This window comes from Brachycentrus maculatus, unplaced genomic scaffold (genome assembly GCF_059751285.1).
Source record: "Brachycentrus maculatus isolate JH-2025_06_01 unplaced genomic scaffold, ASM5975128v1 h1tg000259l, whole genome shotgun sequence".
NCBI classification, from domain to species: Eukaryota; Metazoa; Arthropoda; class Insecta; order Trichoptera; family Brachycentridae; genus Brachycentrus; species Brachycentrus maculatus.
This window is the reverse complement of record NW_028281010.1, coordinates 746,308-765,462: the sequence shown is the minus strand read 5'-3', so window position 1 is coordinate 765,462 and position 19,155 is coordinate 746,308. Positions and strand designations below refer to the sequence as shown.

Genomic DNA, 19,155 nt, shown 5'->3' with positions numbered 1-19,155 from the left:
CCGTGTGTTCCGGTTAAACCGACCACCTGGCTTTTGTGTAACAAACAACTAAATGGGCGCAGTGCCTAATGCACCAAATAAGAACGATCGGATCTCACCTTTTGTGACCTGAGGTAGGTTGCTGGCGATGGTGGTGATGGCCGCTCCGACGGCCGTGTGGTCCACCTCATCAGTCGGACCTAAAAAACAAATCGTATTAGATATTTCCTTTTTCCTCCGCAACTCCTTTTCTGATCCCACTATTCGATCGCCGAAATTCGACAAATTCACACATACCCTCTTACAACTTGACCCCGTGATGTAAAGTCTATGCAAAATAAGTAAATAGATCCTACTCTCATATTCTAAAAACTAACTAACCATCACGCCGCTTTCCGCAGGGGTAGGCAGAGAGAATAGAACGCCACACCATTCATTCTTTGCAAGCATTCTTCGCATCTTCCATGTTAATTCATCTCCTCATACATACCCGCCGATTATTACGACTCCTAACCTGACCGTTTTCAAGTATTTGGCATACCTGATTGTGCCATGTTTTTCTCGGTCTTCCTCTGCTCCTTTTTCCAATTACATTCGCCTCATAAATTTGTCTCATATTCTCTCCATATTAATAAATGCTTCGTCTCTGTTCAGATTAATATTTATACCTTTAAATTAATCATTCACATGACAGATTTCCATGTGAGAGTTCACAGTGATTCACGAGGACATTTTGTATTTTGATTCACTTTTTTAAAAAAAAACTTTTTTTTAAAAAATATTGTAAAAAAAAAACTAACACATTCATCCACTAACTGATTGATACTGAAAATATTTAATTTGCTTTGAAATAAATGTCATCTTTAGTGTGTACACAGTCTCCGATCAAAACCATGTACGAGACATATTGGTAATATGTAGTGAATTCCGTAATACGAAATCATCACAGCCATAAATACAATTCAATTTAGAATGTTTTTAAGTGGCAAATATATTGTAATTTAGAATGTTTTTAAGTGTTAAATATATTGCAATTTAGAATGTTTTTAAGTGGCAAATATGTTGTAATTTAGAATGTTTTTATGTGGCAAATATATTGTAATTTAGTTTTTATGTGGCAAAAATATTGTAATTTAGAATGTTTTTAAGTGGCAAATATATTGTAATTTAGAATGTTTTTATGTGGCAAAAATATTGTAATTTAGAATGTTTTTAAGTGGCAAATATATTGTAATTTAGAATGTTTTTAAGTGTCAAATATACTATAATTTAAAATGTTTTTAAGTGGCAAATATATTGTAATTTAGAATTTTATTAAAATTAAACAGTTTTTATTTTCTTTTAATTTAATGATTTTTATTTATATACCATATACGACTATCAAAATAATCATGTCGTTCCACAAAGTTAATGCCCAATCAATAAATAATGTAATTTGGAATGTTTTTAAGTGGCAAAAATATTGTAATTTAGAATGTTTTTAAGTGGCAAAAATATACAAATTTAGAATGTTTTTAAGTGGCAAAAATATTGTAATTTAGAATGTTTTTAAGTGACAAAAATATTGCAATTTAGAATGTTTTCAAGTGGCAAAAAAACTGCAATTTTAAAAGTTTTGAAATAGAAAACAAATTGTAATTTAGAATGTTTTGAAGCGAGGGCGACCGGTTGCGAAATGGTGTATACTGTGGAGTGTGTAAACAACGCGTGGTGACATAATTGGGACCAGTACCTGCCCGCCCGCCTATATATGCAGGCAGTTGATACAGATGGTCGCAGAGAAACCACTACCAGTGTGTACTTTCTACAGTCCACCGGCGTCAACTGACAAGATTCATTTCAACCATTTGACAAGACGTCATTTTATTTTTTTTTAACAATAATTGTTTGTCGAGAGCGCTGCAATGTAGAATTACCATACATGTTTATTTATCCATATCGCCATAATCTTTTCGGTTATTAATGATTATTTTACGATAACTTTTAATGATTCTTTTACGATAAAATCTTAAATTACGAATGATTCTTTTATAATAAAACTCTATACTTACGAATGATTCTTTAAGGATAATTTTTTTTTTAATAATGATTCTTTTATGATATAATTTTAACTTACCAATGATTCTTTTTTAATAAAACTCTATACTTACGAATGATTCTTTTAGGATAATTTTTTTTTTAATAATGATTCTTTTATGATATAATTTTAACTTACCAATGATTCTTTTTTAATAAAACTCTATACTTACGAATGATTCTTTTAGGATAATTTTTTTTTTAATAATGATTCTTTTATGATATAATTTTAACTTACCAATGATTCTTTTTTAATAAAACTCTATACTTACGAATGATTCTTTTAGGATAATTTTTTTTTTACTAATGATTCTTTTATGATATAATTTTAACTTACCAATGATTCTTTTTAATAAAACTCTATACTTACGAATGATTCTTTTACCATAAAATCTTAACTTACGGATTATTATTATACTCTTAACATACTAATGATTATTTTACGATAAACTCTATACTTACGAATGATTGTTTTACGATAAACTCTTTTTTACTAATGATTCTTTTACAATAATAACTTTACTTAAAATTTGAGAATTTATGCTTTAAAATAACATATAGGTAGAATTTCGTCCGCCTCCATAGTGTAATGGTCAGCACGCTCGGCTACCGTTCTGGAGGTCCCGGGTTCGATTCCCAAGGGGGGTAAAAATAAATGTAAGTGATTTTTTCACTGTAATATTTATTCAATATTACCCTGGACTGGTACCTGAAGCGGAGGGCTGATCACCTTTCCTTCATAAGTAAAACGATCATGATAACACTGCGTTTATAAGACACAGTGCCCTATGCACCATTGGGGTGCGGATAAGGGTTTTATTATTATATATATTATAGGTAGAAACTACATAAATTTTTTTACATGCGTGTTCTCAAATTACCTTTTGTGAAATTTGGCATTGTAACGATAAATTCATACTAAAACATATCGTCCGAAATCATCGCGTCCTTCTAACCACATATCGCTCACTCCTTTCAAGAACGTCATAAATCAAAAAACTTGATTTTTCAGGAGAACGTTTTTAAAGTTTAAAAATATAATGCAATGTATTAAAAATAAACAATAAGCCACTTATTGAACTTTTTACTGTGCAACAGATCTTTTTAGGTAAAATCTGAACGTTTTTTCTCTATTTGAAAAATATTCATTTTATTAAAAAAAATAATTAAACAATACCTTTTATTCAAAATGCAAAAACAACACTTTCTCCCCTGTAGCGGGTAAATATTAAGTTAAAAATATGCCTCTTTTGCTGGGATATAGTACATTTTATGGGCATTCCGAAGGTATTCACAACTAAAAATAGACTATTTTTGATTTATGATGTTCTTGAAAGGAGTGGGCGATATGGTGTTTGAAAATGACGTATAACGCATCGAAACACGTGTCACAATAGATTTTAAGAAATAGTGGTCTTTTTTATAGTTCCCGACCAATATACGATGACCCGATATAGTAATTCGTCTGCCCGACACGTCCGACATTGACAGGCGCCAGTGACCGTAGACAGTGGATCGCGATGCCGTATGGATTACCTGACGTGAGCGTCACCACCTGGGCCGTGGCCGCGTTCATGGCGGCGATCTGGTAGGAGATGTTCTGCTTGTTGGTGTCCAGCGTCACCTCCTTCCACTTCATGGACGCGGGGTCAGAGCCCAGCTCGGGCAACTGCGCCTGGACAACACCGCAACAACAATGAATTAAAATACAGTGGAACCTCTCATAAGAGCACCTCTTATAACAAGTAAAAAAAAAGTGAAAAGGTTGCTCCCTATAAAAGATGAATTTCGCATGAGTTACGGAGAAAGGGCCTTTGTGTCTTGTCCCTTTTTCACGACATTCACTCGTGAGCCAGGACTTGTTTCGTTTAACGAGTAAGATTCTACATAGAACAAATTATGCTTCTTATGAGAGGTTTCACTGTATTTCCAAGCCATATCCGCACCTACTGGCGCATAGGGCATCGCTCAATCAATCGTTACTTTAACTCTTTGACTACCATTATCTGCTTTCGGTACTCTAGCAAATTACAGTTGAATAACGTATCCGACAGCGTGAAAATCGTTTTAGTAGTATTGCAAAGCTTTTATTTTATTTTATAAACCATTGAATATTGTTTTCCATGGTTTTAAACGGTTTAAAGTGAAGGGTGAATGATGAGAATAGTGTTATATTACCATACCACAAAGTTTGCGAAAGTTTACCATACGTAAAACGACGCTTCTCATATACAAATTAATAAATCCAACAGTTTCAGAACCGTTTAAAACTAAATTGGACAGGTTAAAAACCGTGTAAAACTAAATTTGACAGGTTAAAAACCGTGTAAAACTAAATTTGACAGGTTAAAAACCGTGTAAAACTAAATTTGAAAGTTTAAAAACCGTGTAAAACTAAATTTGACAGGTTGAAAACTCTGAATCCAGCAGTTTGATATCCGTTTTGACACTCAATGGTTTATACTGCTTGATTTCTCTAGTTTTTCTACCTTTTTTTATTTCAGTATATAACAGTAAATAAAATTTTGTGATTGCAACATACCCTGACTATCTCGATCTCCGTCTGCTTGATGATCTCCTGGCCCGAGGATATGGTGGACAGCAGCGCCCTCTGCGGCTCGCTCATGACGCTGGACACCCTGGTCTGCTGCACCTGAAGATCCATCATCAGAACACGAGTCAGATAAGAGTCCACAAGAGTCCGCGACAACGAGACGCCCGTAATCCACACTTTGCCGACAGAAACGACGGCTCTCCCCCCCTGGGAATCGAACCCGGGACCTCCTGTACGGTAGCCGAGCGCGCTGACCATTACACTACGGAGGCGGCGGAAGAGGAGAAAGGAATAAGGAGGGAATTTTTAGTTGTTGTTTTTTTTTTATAAAATATTAAATATTAAAATCAAATACTGATTTTGAGAGTCTACGAATGTGTATTATTTTAATATTAAAAACATATTATAAATTAAGATCAAAATTCAATTTGAAAAAGTCACAAATCGTTTCAAAAGCAAATTATACATTTCGCGCACTCCATTCAACGTCTTATATAAAAAAAATAGTAAATTTTCAGATGTGCATGTTTTCGGAATGCCCAGAAAATGTACTACATCCCAGCAAAAGCGGCATATTTTTAACTTAATATTTACCCGCAACAGGGCAGAAAGTGTTGTTTTCGCATTTTGAAGAAAAGGTATTGTTTAATTATTTTTTTAAATTTACTAAATATTTTTCAAATGGAGAAAAAACCTTCAGGTTTTACCCAAAAAGATCTGTTGCAAAGTTAAAAGTTCAATATGTGGCGTGATATTTATTTTTAATACATTTTATTATATTCTTAAACTTTAAAAACGATCTCCTGAAAAATCAAGTTTTTTGATATATGACGTTATTGAAAGGAGTGATTGACATGTTAATGGTACTTATTTTAAGTTTCTCTGAGTTAATGGTGCTACTACTACTACTATAACTACCATCACACCGTTTCACCACAGGGGTAGGCAGAGGGGATCGAAAGCCACACCACTCTCTGCAAACATTATTCGCCTCTTCCAAATTCGTACATCGCCTCATACATACCCGCCGATTTTTCCGACTCCTGACTTGACATACTCTATCACGCTAAGTCTTCCTCTGCTGCTATTTCCAACAGAATTTGCCACATGTATTCGTTTGACCGTTCTTTCCTCACTCATTGGTTCCACATGCCCGAACCATCCCAACACACCTTCCTTAGTTTGATGGTTAACGCTCACCTCAGCCTTGCATTCTTTCCTTATTTCACCATTCGAACATCTACCATACATGGTTTTGCTGTACATTCATCCTTCTACGCTTTACTCCCATACATAAGGGTTGGCACTAGTACCCCGTTGTGCACTGCTAGTTTAGCTTCCTCGAGTTTGCTCCGACTGGATTCAGTGCACCATTCACTCTGTTCCTGGCATCCACTCACCTTTCATTCCTTACTTCTCAAATATAGGAAACCATTTATCTGTTCCAATCCAGATCTAAGTTCATCTCTTCCAAAAACCATGATTATGGATTTGCCGCACATTCATTATTAGCAAATCACTTTCCTTGAACACACAATACACCCTTCTCTACTATCGGCAAGAAGCACATCATCGTCAGCATACAAAAGGCAACAGAGTCAGATAATTCATTCCAGCTCCAATATAGATTATTTCTTTCAATTATCCAAGTATTCATTAACCGGATCCACGCGGCTCGCATAACCGTATGTGTTTTTACAAAACATTCTCCGTACGCAGCTGACATAACCGTTTGTGTTTTTACTTTACTTCAAGTTTCAAACCTCAGTTCAACTTGGAGGGATTTTTTCATGGTGTGGAACTTTGGATAAAATAATACGTCAATCCTCGGCCTTATGACATCTGTTGAAATATCTGACTAATAATTTGTAACATCACAAGGATAAATAAAAGAACAGATCCCTGATTTTTCTTGAGGTCGGTAATTAGTCCGCGCCATAATCATGCCCTATATCTGTCTCACTCTCGACGCTACGCATCGCCAGTGGGTAAGAGTGACACACGATGCGTGCTTTGATTTATTTATGTTACGATCTAATTTGTTTATATTACGATATATTTCAAGAATAATGTGACACATGTGTATTATAGAGTACCAAAAAGGCACAATGAATCCCATTGAACGTTTTTGTTTAGGAAAATAAATCGTTTCTTAATTAAATACATGATAAAAGTAATCATTTCAAAAATGGCAAAATACCGCCACGCACAGGCGTCTCTCAGGAACAAAGTGAACGCGGTTAAAAGGTTAAAAAGCCACGGTGAAATTACACATCCCTGTTTTACACCTTTCAAAATGTTAAACCAAGACGAGAATGACACTATTTCATACCCAGACCTACATACAATTTCTCCCTTTACTACTATCTTACACCCTTATCTACATTCATCTCTTACAAAAACGATAACTTTGGATTTGCCGCAAATTCATCAGCAAATCACTTTTCTTGCACACACTATACACCCTCGTCAAAAGCACAGCATCGTCAGCATACAAAAGCCAACAGACAGTCAGACAATTCATTCCATTCGAGTATCCACGCGTACATTAAACAGCCGCGGTGACATCACACATCCCTGTTTTACCCCTTCAACACGTGCAGTGGGACAGTGCGGCATTGTGCGAGTGTTAGTGTGCAAAATATATACCTACACGTCTGCCTGGAGTTCCGGAGGGCGGTGGGGTGAGCGTGGAATAAGGAGAAACACAATTTGTTATTGGGATAGCCATTTTCAAATACAAAAGCAGGCTACGCAAATCAATAATGCCGCCATATTGAATTGTGACGCCGCAAGCCAGTTCTGAGGTTATAGAAACCTGAGTGGATTTAGATCTGAGCACACTCAGAGTGCGGTAGATCCGAACTGACTGTACTCAGAGTATGTTAGATCAGAACCGACCACATATGGGTAATGGGGGCTTAAACTAGACACACTTTGGTAATGCTAGGTTAGAATCGAGCACTCTTCGGTAATGCTAGGTTACAAGAGAAAACGATTTGGTAATGCCAGGTCAGAAATAGGCACACTTTGTTAATGCCAGGTTAGAACTAAGCACACTTTGGTAATGCCAGGTTAGAAATGGGCACACTTTGTTAATGCCAGGTCAGAAATAGGCTCACTTTGGTAATGTCAGGTTAGAATCGAGCACTCTTTGGTATAACACAGCAGACTTTGGTAATGCCAGGTCAGAAAAGAGCACATTTCGGTAATGCCAGGTTGAACTGAGCACACTTTGGTAATGCCAGGTTAGAACAGAGCACACATTGGTAATGTTAGGTAAGAACCAAGTATACTCTGGTAATATTAGGTTAGAAAGAAAGATCATATAATAATGTTAGAACCGAGGACACTTTGTTAATGCCCGGTGAGAAGAGAGCCTACTTTTGTAATGCTAGGTTTTATAGATTATAAATGCTAGGTTAAAACCAAGCACCCATTGGCAATGTTAAGTTAGAACCAAATACACACTAAAAATGCCTGGTTAAAACCAGGCATAGAATATAAATGCTAGGTTAACCAGGCATAGAATAGAAATGCTAGGTTAAAACCAGACATAGAATAGAAATGCTAGGTTAAAACCAAGCACCCATTGGCAATGTTAAGTTAGAACCAAATACACACTAAAAATGCCTGGTTAAAACCAGGCATAGAATATAAATGCTAGGTTAACCAGGCATAGAATAGAAATGCTAGGTTAAAACCAGGCATAGAATAGAAATGCTAGGTTAAAACCAGACATAGAATATAAATGCTAGGTTAACCAGGCATAGAATAGAAATGCTAGGTTAAAACCAGGCATAGAATAGAAATGCTAGGTTAAAACCAGACATAGAATATAAATGCTAGGTTAACCAGGCATAGAATAGAAATGCTAGGTTAAAACCAGGCATAGAATAGAAATGCTAGGTTAAAACCAGACATAGAATATAAATGCTAGGTTAACCAGGCATAGAATAGAAATGCTAGGTTAAAACCAGACATAGAATAGAAATGCTAGGTTAAAACCAAGCACCCATTGGCAATGTTAAGTTAGAACCAAATACACACTAAAAATGCCTGGTTAAAACCAGGCATAGAATATAAATGCTAGGTTAACCAGGCATAGAATAGAAATGCTAGGTTAAAACCAGGCATAGAATAGAAATGCTAGGTTAAAACCAGACATAGAATATAAATGCTAGGTTAACCAGGCATAGAATAGAAATGCTAGGTTAAAACCAGGCATAGAATAGAAATGCTAGGTTAAAACCAGACATAGAATATAAATGCTAGGTTAACCAGGCATAGAATAGAAATGCTAGGTTAAAACCAGGCATAGAATAGAAATGCTAGGTTAAAACCAGACATAGAATATAAATGCTAGGTTAACCAGGCATAGAATAGAAATGCTAGGTTAAAACCAGACATAGAATAGAAATGCTAGGTTAAAACCAAGCACCCATTGGCAATGTTAAGTTAGAACCAAATACACACTAAAAATGCCTGGTTAAAACCAGGCATAGAATATAAATGCTAGGTTAACCAGGCATAGAATAGAAATGCTAGGTTAAAACCAGGCATAGAATAGAAATGCTAGGTTAAAACCAGACATAGAATATAAATGCTAGGTTAACCAGGCATAGAATAGAAATGCTAGGTTAAAACCAGGCATAGAATAGAAATGCTAGGTTAAAACCAGACATAGAATATAAATGCTAGGTTAACCAGGCATAGAATAGAAATGCTAGGTTAAAACCAGGCATAGAATAGAAATGCTAGGTTAAAACCAGACATAGAATATAAATGCTAGGTTAACCAGGCATAGAATAGAAATGCTAGGTTAAAACCAGGCATAGAATAGAAATGCTAGGTTAAAACCAGACATAGAATATAAATGCTAGGTTAACCAGGCATAGAATAGAAATGCTAGGTTAAAACCAGGCATAGAATAGAAATGCTAGGTTAAAACCAGACATAGAATATAAATGCTAGGTTAACCAGGCATAGAATAGAAATGCTAGGTTAAAACCAGACATAGAATAGAAATGCTAGGTTAAAACCAAGCACCCATTGGCAATGTTAAGTTAGAACCAAATACACACTAAAAATGCCTGGTTAAAACCAGGCATAGAATATAAATGCTAGGTTAACCAGGCATAGAATAGAAATGCTAGGTTAAAACCAGGCATAGAATAGAAATGCTAGGTTAAAACCAGACATAGAATATAAATGCTAGGTTAACCAGGCATAGAATAGAAATGCTAGGTTAAAACCAGGCATAGAATAGAAATGCTAGGTTAAAACCAGACATAGAATATAAATGCTAGGTTAACCAGGCATAGAATAGAAATGCTAGGTTAAAACCAGGCATAGAATAGAAATGCTAGGTTAAAACCAGACATAGAATATAAATGCTAGGTTAACCAGGCATAGAATAGAAATGCTAGGTTAAAACCAGACATAGAATAGAAATGCTAGGTTAAAACCAAGCACCCATTGGCAATGTTAAGTTAGAACCAAATACACACTAAAAATGCCTGGTTAAAACCAGGCATAGAATATAAATGCTAGGTTAACCAGGCATAGAATAGAAATGCTAGGTTAAAACCAGGCATAGAATAGAAATGCTAGGTTAAAACCAGACATAGAATATAAATGCTAGGTTAACCAGGCATAGAATAGAAATGCTAGGTTAAAACCAGGCATAGAATAGAAATGCTAGGTTAAAACCAGACATAGAATATAAATGCTAGGTTAACCAGGCATAGAATAGAAATGCTAGGTTAAAACCAGGCATAGAATAGAAATGCTAGGTTAAAACCAGACATAGAATATAAATGCTAGGTTAACCAGGCATAGAATAGAAATGCTAGGTTAAAACCAGGCATAGAATAGAAATGCTAGGTTAAAACCAGACATAGAATAGAAATGCTAGGTTAAAACCAAGCACCCATTGGCAATGTTAAGTTAGAACCAAATACCCACTAAAAATGCTAGGTTAAAACCAGGCATAGAATAGAAATGCTAGGTTAAAACCAGGCATAAAATAGAAATGCTAGGTTAAAATCAAGCGTACATTAGAAATGCTGGGTTAAAACCAAGCACACTTTAGTAATATTAGGTTAGAATGAAGCAAACTTTAATATGGCAAGCTCGATACGAAGAAACCGAGGCACCGCCGACCAGTTAGTTTAGTTAGGACCAAGCACACCTCAGAAGCCCGAGGTCGGAACCACTGTATTAGAATCACGATATCGTACCGATGGCGCGGCGTGGCCCACGTTCACCTGCCCGGAGACTGTGGTGAACTGCGCGCTCGCCACGTGGCCCTGGCTGTACGGCTTCACGCCTGCGTCGCGGGAGCCGGAGCGTCATCGCAGAGAGGAAGAAGGGGGGAGGAAGGAGGAAGAAGGATTGCAATTGGTCCATCGGGAGTTTGAGGGACATTCATTTGAGGATGGTCGATATTGGGTTAATAAGTGAGATAGTGAGATAGTAAGTGGGATAGTCATAGTAAGTGGGATAGTCATAGTAAGTGGGATAGTCATAGTAAGTGGGATGGTCATAATAAGTGGCATAGTCATAGTAAGTGGGATAGTCATAGTATGTGGGATGGTCATAGTAAGTGGGATAGTCATAGTAAGTGGGATAGTAAGAGATCGGAACACAGGAGGTGATGTCGGAAATTAGAATTGGCGGAAGGAGAAAAAACGAAAAAAAAAAACAAACAAAAAATTAAATAAATAAAAAGATAATTTACATAAAATTTTTCCACATCTCAACTTAGAGGAAGAAGAATATGAAAGTCTGGGTATTTTACAGGGCTGAAGACCTGTCAAGGGCTGGTCAAGTGATTGCATCACACGCGCGCACCACTTGCCAATTCTACCCATAATTGGCAATCACACTACTCAAATTTTCGTGACTCCCAGATATATGATCAATCTTGTGACACAGTACATGTGAGTTCACTAGAGCCATATATGTTGGATTGAGAAAGCTTTTATTTAGCAGAGACCCTTTCATTTGGATATATGCAAGATTATTTTTACATACGGGAAATGCCTGAAATATCATGGGTAGAACGGTGAATGTTGCGCGCGTATAAAGTTATCACTCAACCAGCCTGTGACATGTAAATAACCACACTATCATATTCTTCTTGAGATGTCAAAATGTAAAAATAACTTCAAGTGGTGAAAATCCAGACTTGTAAAATATGAGCACACACAAAAAATGCTGTAATATAAAAAATAAATATTTGGATATTTTTACGAACCTTCGGCAATCCTCATTACGGCCGGCTTGGCCAGCGACTCCGTGTTGACTTGCTTGCCAATTTTGGACGTTTCGTGCTGAAGAATTGTAGCCCTGAAAAAGACGATTTGATGAAATAAACTGAGAAACGGTTAGAGGCATTCCAAATGTGACTACATTATATTCCATGGACCGATATGGTCAGCAACGCTAATGTGCTCCAAAGAGCAAGAGCAGGGAGACAGTTGGTGACTGGTATCAAGGTCCGGCAGGTGTCCTATCTGGGGCATGTGCTGAGAGGAGACTAGTACGAGCTATTGCACCTAGTTGGGGGTCCACGAGGTGCGGGCAGGAGGCAGATCTCCTGTCTCCGGGATAATACTAGACTGGACGGGGATCAGGACTGTCTAGAGCTGCCCGAGACAAGGACAACTACTCTGTTGACATGATGTATGAAGAAGAAGAAACTAAGAAGAATGCAAAACGTCCTATGATAGATGTTGGAATGGTGATATAAGGAAAGGGTGCAAGGCTAAGATGAGCACTATCCAGCAAACTAAGGAAGGCGGGTCGGGATGGTTTGGGAAGGATGAGAGTAGACTGGATGCAGTCGGGATGCCATCTCTCAGTGCGGCAAGACCATGTATGGCAGATGTTCCATTGGTGATATAAGGAAAGGGTGCAAGGCTGAGATGAGCCCTATCCAGCAAACTAAGGAAGGCGGGTTGGGATGGTTTGGGAAGGATGAGAGTAGACTGGATGCAGTCGGGATGCCATCTCTCAGTGCGGCAAGACCATGTATGGCAGATGTTCCAATGGTGATATAAGGAAAGGGTGCAAGGCTGAGATGAGCCCTATCCAGCAAACTAAGGAAGGCGGGTTGGGATGGTTTGGGAAGGATGAGAGTAGACTGGATGCAGTCGGGATGCCATCTCTCAGTGCGGCAAGACCATGTATGGCAGATGTTCCATTGGTGATATAAGGAAAGGGTGCAAGGCTGAGATGAGCCCTATCCAGCAAACTAAGGAAGGCGGGTTGGGATGGTTTGGGAAGGATGAGAGTAGACTGGATGCAGTCGGGATGCCATCTCTCAGTGCGGCAAGACCATGTATGGTAGATGTTCCAATGGTGATATAAGGAAAGGGTGCAAGGCTGAGATGAGCACTATCCAGCAAACTAAGGAAGGCGGCTTGGGATGGTTTGGGAAGGATGAGAGTAGACTGGATGCAGTCGGGATGCCATCTCTCAGTGCGGCAAGACCATGTATGGTAGATGTTCCAATGGTGATATAAGGAAAGGGTGCAAGGCTGAGATGAGCATTATCCATCAAACTAAGGAAGGCGTGTTGGGATGGTTTGGGCATGTGGAATGAATAAGTGAGAAAGGAATGGCAAAGCTTTTGGAAAAAAATTGGACTACATGACTCCACAGTCTGCATATTTTGTATGGAGGATAACAAAACACCAATCCACATCTCTATAACTGTGACGCACTCACTCGCAAACAAAGTCACATCCTCAGATGACCACTATTGGACTCTGAGAAGGTGAAGCTCCTACCACCAAGACATGTTGTGAGCTACATGACTCATGTAGGTCTTGAGAGTGAGCTGTGATACAGAGGGAGGTCACAATAGACCTAACATGGTCGCAGTGACATAAGGGATGCAGGATCCTTGACCTCATATTTATACAAATAAAAAGGAAGGTGTGTTGAGATGGTTGGGGCATGTGAATCGAATGAGCCATAAAATTTTTCGGCGCTAAAACAGCTAGTCACAAAGCTGAACCGCGACTCACTTGTGCGGAGAGACGGAGTCCTCTACCATGGTCGACCCCTCGTCCCCCTCTATGCCGAAGTGGTCCTTGGCCTTCTGCTTCTTCAAAATGATGTCGATGTATCCCGCGATGACCTGCAGGATGTGCTCCGCCTCCGTGGTCTGCACCGAGTAGTACTGGTCGCTGCAAACACAATATGGATGAGTCTTTTCTGCGAGCGAGCTTATATTGGCCATTGAAAGCTTCAATTTCAACTCATTTCAAACCCTTATCCGCACCCCAATGGTGCATAGGGCACTGCATTGAACAAACACAGTGTTATCTTGATCGTTGACACACAAGGAAAGGTGATCAGCTCTCCGCTTCAGGTACCAGTCCAGGGTATTCTACCTGCGAATGGGAGCCACGCTACTCAAATTCCGAAACTAAATTCAACCGCAGATGGTGCCGAAGATGCAGCATTTGCAAGATGGTGTCAATCGGAGCACAATTATAACTTCAGAAATTTGAGTGGTGCGGTTTGTCGATTGTAAGGAATGTGGGTATGTTGGTGACAATGTGTGCATACCCGCATAGTCTAGCGAGGGCATTCAAGATTTGGTCTCTCGCAGAAAGCAATCACAGAGTACTAGCAAGTCATCACTGCTCATCTTCCGGCACGTGCATAATATTGACCAGGCCTATCTATCGGCAGTTCCCGAGGAATAGCCCAGGAGAAGTAACTGTTGGGTTACCTGTAGTCCCCGAAGTCCAGGGTGAAGGTGTTGGGGCTGGCGCACCAGCGCCGGACGGTGGTGAGTGGCCAGGTCTGCAGGATCTCCTTGGTCCGCTCGTCCAGCCGCAGCACCGAGTCCTTGGTCACACCCAGCAGCCGCGGCACCAGCTTGTTCTTCCCCTTCATCTTCTCCTGAAAGCGGAACCGCACCATCGTCAGCACCGCTGGCTGTACATCACCTGCGCGTTTCTATCCAAGATGGACCCCAGGGGGAGGACAAGAGAGGCGTCGGAAGACCCCAAGAGAGATGGTCCGACGACATAGTTGCTGTAGGGGGTAGAAACTGGCTGCAAGCAGCAACCCACCGGAGGAAATGGAAGAATACGGAAGAGGCCTATATCCAGCAGTGGAGGACAGAGGGCTCCCTTTATCTTTCTTTATATAGCCCATCTAATATCCCAATATAACCCATCTATTTCCTTTTATAAAACCTGTTTAGATCCCAATATGTATAACCCATCTACCTCCCTTTATATAAAACCCATCTATATCTCAATATAACCCATTTATCTCCCAATAAACCCATCTATCTCTCAATATAACCCATCTATCTCTCAATACAACCCAACTATCTCCGTTTATATAGTCCATCTATATAACCCATCTATCTCTCAATATAAACCAACTATCTCCTTTTATATAGTCCATCTATATAACCCATCTATCTCCCAATATAACCCATCTATATATCAATATAACCCATCTATCTCCCAATATAACCCATCTATATATCAATATAACCCATCTATCTTCCAATATAAAATAAAAAAAAATAAAACCCTTATCCGCACCCCAATGATGCATAGGGCACTGCGTCATATAAACGCAGTGTTATCTTGATCGTTTACACGTGTGTAAACGATCAAGATCTTCCAATATAACCCATCTATATATCAATATAACCCATCTATCTCCCAATATAACCCAACTATCTTCCTTTATATAGTCCATCTATATATCCCTTTATATGGTCCATCTATATCCCAATATAACCCATTTATCTCCCAATACAACCCATCCATCTCCATTTATACAACTGCTACGTGCAGCGCAGTCAAGGAATAACTGGAGAAGACTCATTACTTCCACAAGGGTCGCAACCCTCAGTGTTGAGGAGTAAGACGGAGAAGAAGTGACCAGGCGGAGGGAGCTAGAGAGAGGAAGAGGGTACCGACCTTGACGAGGAAGAAGGCCACTCCGTAGGTGCGGAGCGCGCGCGCGGTCTTGGTGTAGACCACCTTGGAGTCCAGCTCGGAGAGGCCGAGGTGGCTGCGGTGCTCCTTGAACACCTTCTTCTCCACGCCCTTCACCTTCACGTAGGACTGCGGCAGGAACTCCTTGAGGCTGCGGCACAACACAACAATCACAACATGGCAGAAGTAAAGACATATTTAAAATATTTTTTTGCAGAGACCCACCAAGCCACCTTGTGTGTCTTGTCGGTGGAGTTCTTTTTACATTCGTTTTTTATTGTTTTTATCTATTCTGGAGAAAAATGAATTGAAATGTGGTGCTGGAGGAGGATGCTGCGCATTCCTTGGACTGCAAGACGCACAAACGTCTCCATTCTCCGCGAACTGTCAGTGACAGAAAGACTCTCCACAACTTGCAGGAAAAGGATTCTGTCCTACTTTGGGCATATCGCCAGAAAGAACGAGAAGAGTCTTGAAAAACTGGTAGTAACAGGTACAGTTGAAGGCAAGCGGGCAAGAGGACGGTCTCCAACAAGATGGACAGACCAAATAAAGGAATTAACCGGATCCTCGCTAAACGCTGCCATCAAGTTGGCCTAGGACCGGGAAGAATGGAGAGGACTTGTGCACCAAGTGCCTGACATTCCAGAAGACCACGACGCTCAGCATTGAGCAAGAAGATGAAGAGAGAAGAGAGATCTATTCTAACCTAATATAAACACAAGAAAGAGAGAAATAAATTAAAAATATAAAATATTTAACGATTTTCATAGAATTACGTTCCATATTTTATTTTGACCTCTAACCTCCGTCAAGAGTAAGAAGAAGAAGATAAAGGTATGCAAACTCACTCCAAGAAGCCGGCGGTATGCTTGTCATCCTTGTGGTCTCCGAATTGGATCTGGCACTGGATGCCGGCAAATTCGCAAGCTAAAAAAAAAACAAAAACATGCATTGGACTCTCTCGCGTTATATCGCTCACTCCTTTCAAGAACGTCATAAATCAAAAATCGTCAATTTTCAGTTGTGCATGTTTTCGGAATGCCCAGAAAATGTACCATATCCCAGCAAAAGCGGCATATTTTTAACTTAATATTTACCCGCTACAGGGCAGAAAGTGTTGTTTTTGCATTTTAAGAAAAGGTATGGTTTAATTATTTTTTAAAATATGCTAAATATATTTCAAATGGAGAAAAAACCTTCAGGTTTTAGCTAAAAAGATCTGTTGCACAGTAAAAAGTTCAATAAGTGGCTTGATATTTATTTTTAATACATAGTGTCGTATTTTTAAACTACAGGGCAGAAAATGTTATTTTTGCATTTTGAAGAAAAGGTATCTTTTAATTATTTTTTTACACTTAAAATGTTGACGACATTGTGATTGTTTAACTGCTAGTTTAGCTTTGACTGTGGAAGTCCGAGAGGGAGAAGTCTGTTCAACGCTGGATACAAGAAGGCCGAAGTAAGTAGAGACTAGAAGGAATGTGTATTTGATTACGCATTTTTTTCGATTGTTGCGCGGTATTATGGATAATCCTGAAATTATCCGGAACATTGGTCTGTATGTTCCCGATAGTTACCTAAGACAGCGTCGGCATAGATTGTTTCCCGTTCCTATACACAGGACCAACCTGCCGATGGTTATGCCTGTAGGAAGAGCTACCGCTATGTTGAACAATATCACATTGGATATTGATCTGTTCCGTGTGTCCGAAGGAGTCTTCCGAAGCGGGATTCTTCTACACATTTAACAAGAGTCTTCTTGATTACTTTTTAATCTGTTTTTTTAATGTATACGCCTTAAATGTTAATTTGTAATGTATACATTAATTATTGAAAATTGAAAATTAAAATTACCTTTCTCCAAGGTAACGGGATGCGTGCCGTCCACAATGGCGTCCCTGGCCTGCACGTACAGCAGGTTGAGCTGCACCGGGTCCCGCGAGTCGATGTTCTGGTCCGAGTAGAAGAACTTGCGACGCAGCAGCACCGTCTCCGCCTCGTCCACGCCCTGCTCCCGCAGGGTCTTCGAGGGATCTATCCAGTTCACTGCAAACACAAAAATACAATACAGATTGTTTTGAATATTGAAAGCATTTACTTTGTGGATCATATTGATGTATTATTTTGAGATAAAAAGATGTCAAAAAATAATATGAAAATAAATTAAATATGCCCAGACTTCCATATTCCCAGTAAATGCCCAGACATCTCATCAAAGATGAAAAAGAATATAGAAGTCTGGGCTGACGACCGTCATAGACTGGTTTAAATTATCACTTACACACGTGTAATATTCACCAATTCTACCCATCATTAAACCAGCCTGTGACAGTCGTCAGCCCAGACTTCTATATTCTTCTTCATCTTTGATGAGATGTCAAAAAATAATATGAAAATAACTCCTGTAATTGGAGATAATCCAGATTTTGCGAACAAGTATTTGGACACACTCAAAATGTTGTAAATAAAAAGACTTTGTGTTTTGATCCGCTCACATTTTTATTAACAACCAACTAGTTTTGGCAACAACCCGGTGCCCTCTTCAGGGTTTAATTTATGACAGTCATAAATTACACCCTGAAGAGGGCAACAGGTTGTTGCCGAAACTAGTTGGTTTATAAAAATGTGAGTGGATCAAAACACATAGTATTTTTATTTCTCAAAATAATATAAACATTATCTTGAAAATTTAGAAATCCAAAAAAACCTGAATTCTAATAATAATTTATTAAATAATATATTGTTTCAAAATTCTTCACCATTGCTTTCCATATTTCCTTTGTTTTCAAACTCCGCCCCTTGACTAACCCCTTCCCCTTACTTTCCCCTCTCCTTATTTATAGAACAATTTTATATTTTATATTTTAGTTACTATACAGACCTGAATGATGGAAGTTTAACTTCTTAAACATGTAGTCTATAAAAAAACTCAAGTGGTAAAAAAAGAAGTGTTTATATAACCATACAGATTACTTGGATTTCTAAATTTATTTATTTATTTATTTATTATTATAGATCCATGATAGCAAAAGAATTGTCAGAAGAATTTTGCTTGATAATTTCGCGTTCATAAAAAATTTTGCTTTGCAAGAGAGGTCTGCCAGGAAGCCTTGCTGCTTCCGTCTCAGATCCGAGAATGCTGTGGGCAGGTTTCAACGAACGTCTCACCTTCATCATCAGTTCTCAGCTTCTTCCTGAGCTGGTCCATCTTGGCGTCTCTCTCCTTCTCCGCGTGCTTCCTCTTCAGGGTGAGCGTTCCGTAGTTGGCCTTGTTATCCAGGTTGTCCGGCTCATCCTTGATGTCGTCCCGGACCTGGGAAAGAGGCTAGTTTTATACGCAGTCTCCTGGATCCCGGATAATGGGAGAGAGATGGAAATGGGAGCTTACTGCTAACAAAACTAACTAAACTTACCGCTAACTTGTGTCGGGTTGTGGTCCCGTGGTTAGTGTCGCGGACTCTTGAGTCAGAGTTTCTCGGTTCAAATCCACTCTACCACAATTTGATACCTATTTCTAATAATGAGCCGCTTAGGCTCACAGAAATAGTATGAAATTGA

General features: G+C 38.9%; 1 protein-coding gene across 9 annotated transcripts in view; it reads right to left on the bottom strand.

Annotated features, from left to right (window-relative positions):
* rhea (Talin_middle and talin-RS domain-containing protein rhea) overlaps positions 1 to 19,155 on the bottom strand; it is a 142,521-nt gene that overhangs the window by 79,030 nt on the left and 44,336 nt on the right. For 8 of the 9 annotated variants that reach the window (XR_015838102.1, XM_088265982.1, XM_088265979.1 and 5 more), the window contains exons 7-17: positions 18,766 to 18,910; positions 17,452 to 17,643; positions 16,446 to 16,524; positions 15,577 to 15,745; positions 14,361 to 14,533; positions 13,648 to 13,809; positions 11,871 to 11,962; positions 10,852 to 10,940; positions 4,598 to 4,708; positions 3,592 to 3,730; positions 99 to 179 (exon numbers count right to left, since the gene is read on the bottom strand). Coding sequence is in view for 8 of the 9 variants with exons in the window: in XM_088265982.1 (XP_088122108.1) it covers positions 99 to 179; positions 3,592 to 3,730; positions 4,598 to 4,708; positions 10,852 to 10,940; positions 11,871 to 11,962; positions 13,648 to 13,809; positions 14,361 to 14,533; positions 15,577 to 15,745; positions 16,446 to 16,524; positions 17,452 to 17,643; positions 18,766 to 18,910 (1,432 nt within the window). In the remaining variant the exon portion in view is untranslated. Of the gene's footprint in view, positions 1 to 98; positions 180 to 3,591; positions 3,731 to 4,597; positions 4,709 to 10,851; positions 10,941 to 11,870; positions 11,963 to 13,647; positions 13,810 to 14,360; positions 14,534 to 15,576; positions 15,746 to 16,445; positions 16,525 to 17,451; positions 17,644 to 18,765; positions 18,911 to 19,155 lie in introns of those variants that run through there. The other variant, XM_088265986.1, reaches the window with a different exon arrangement.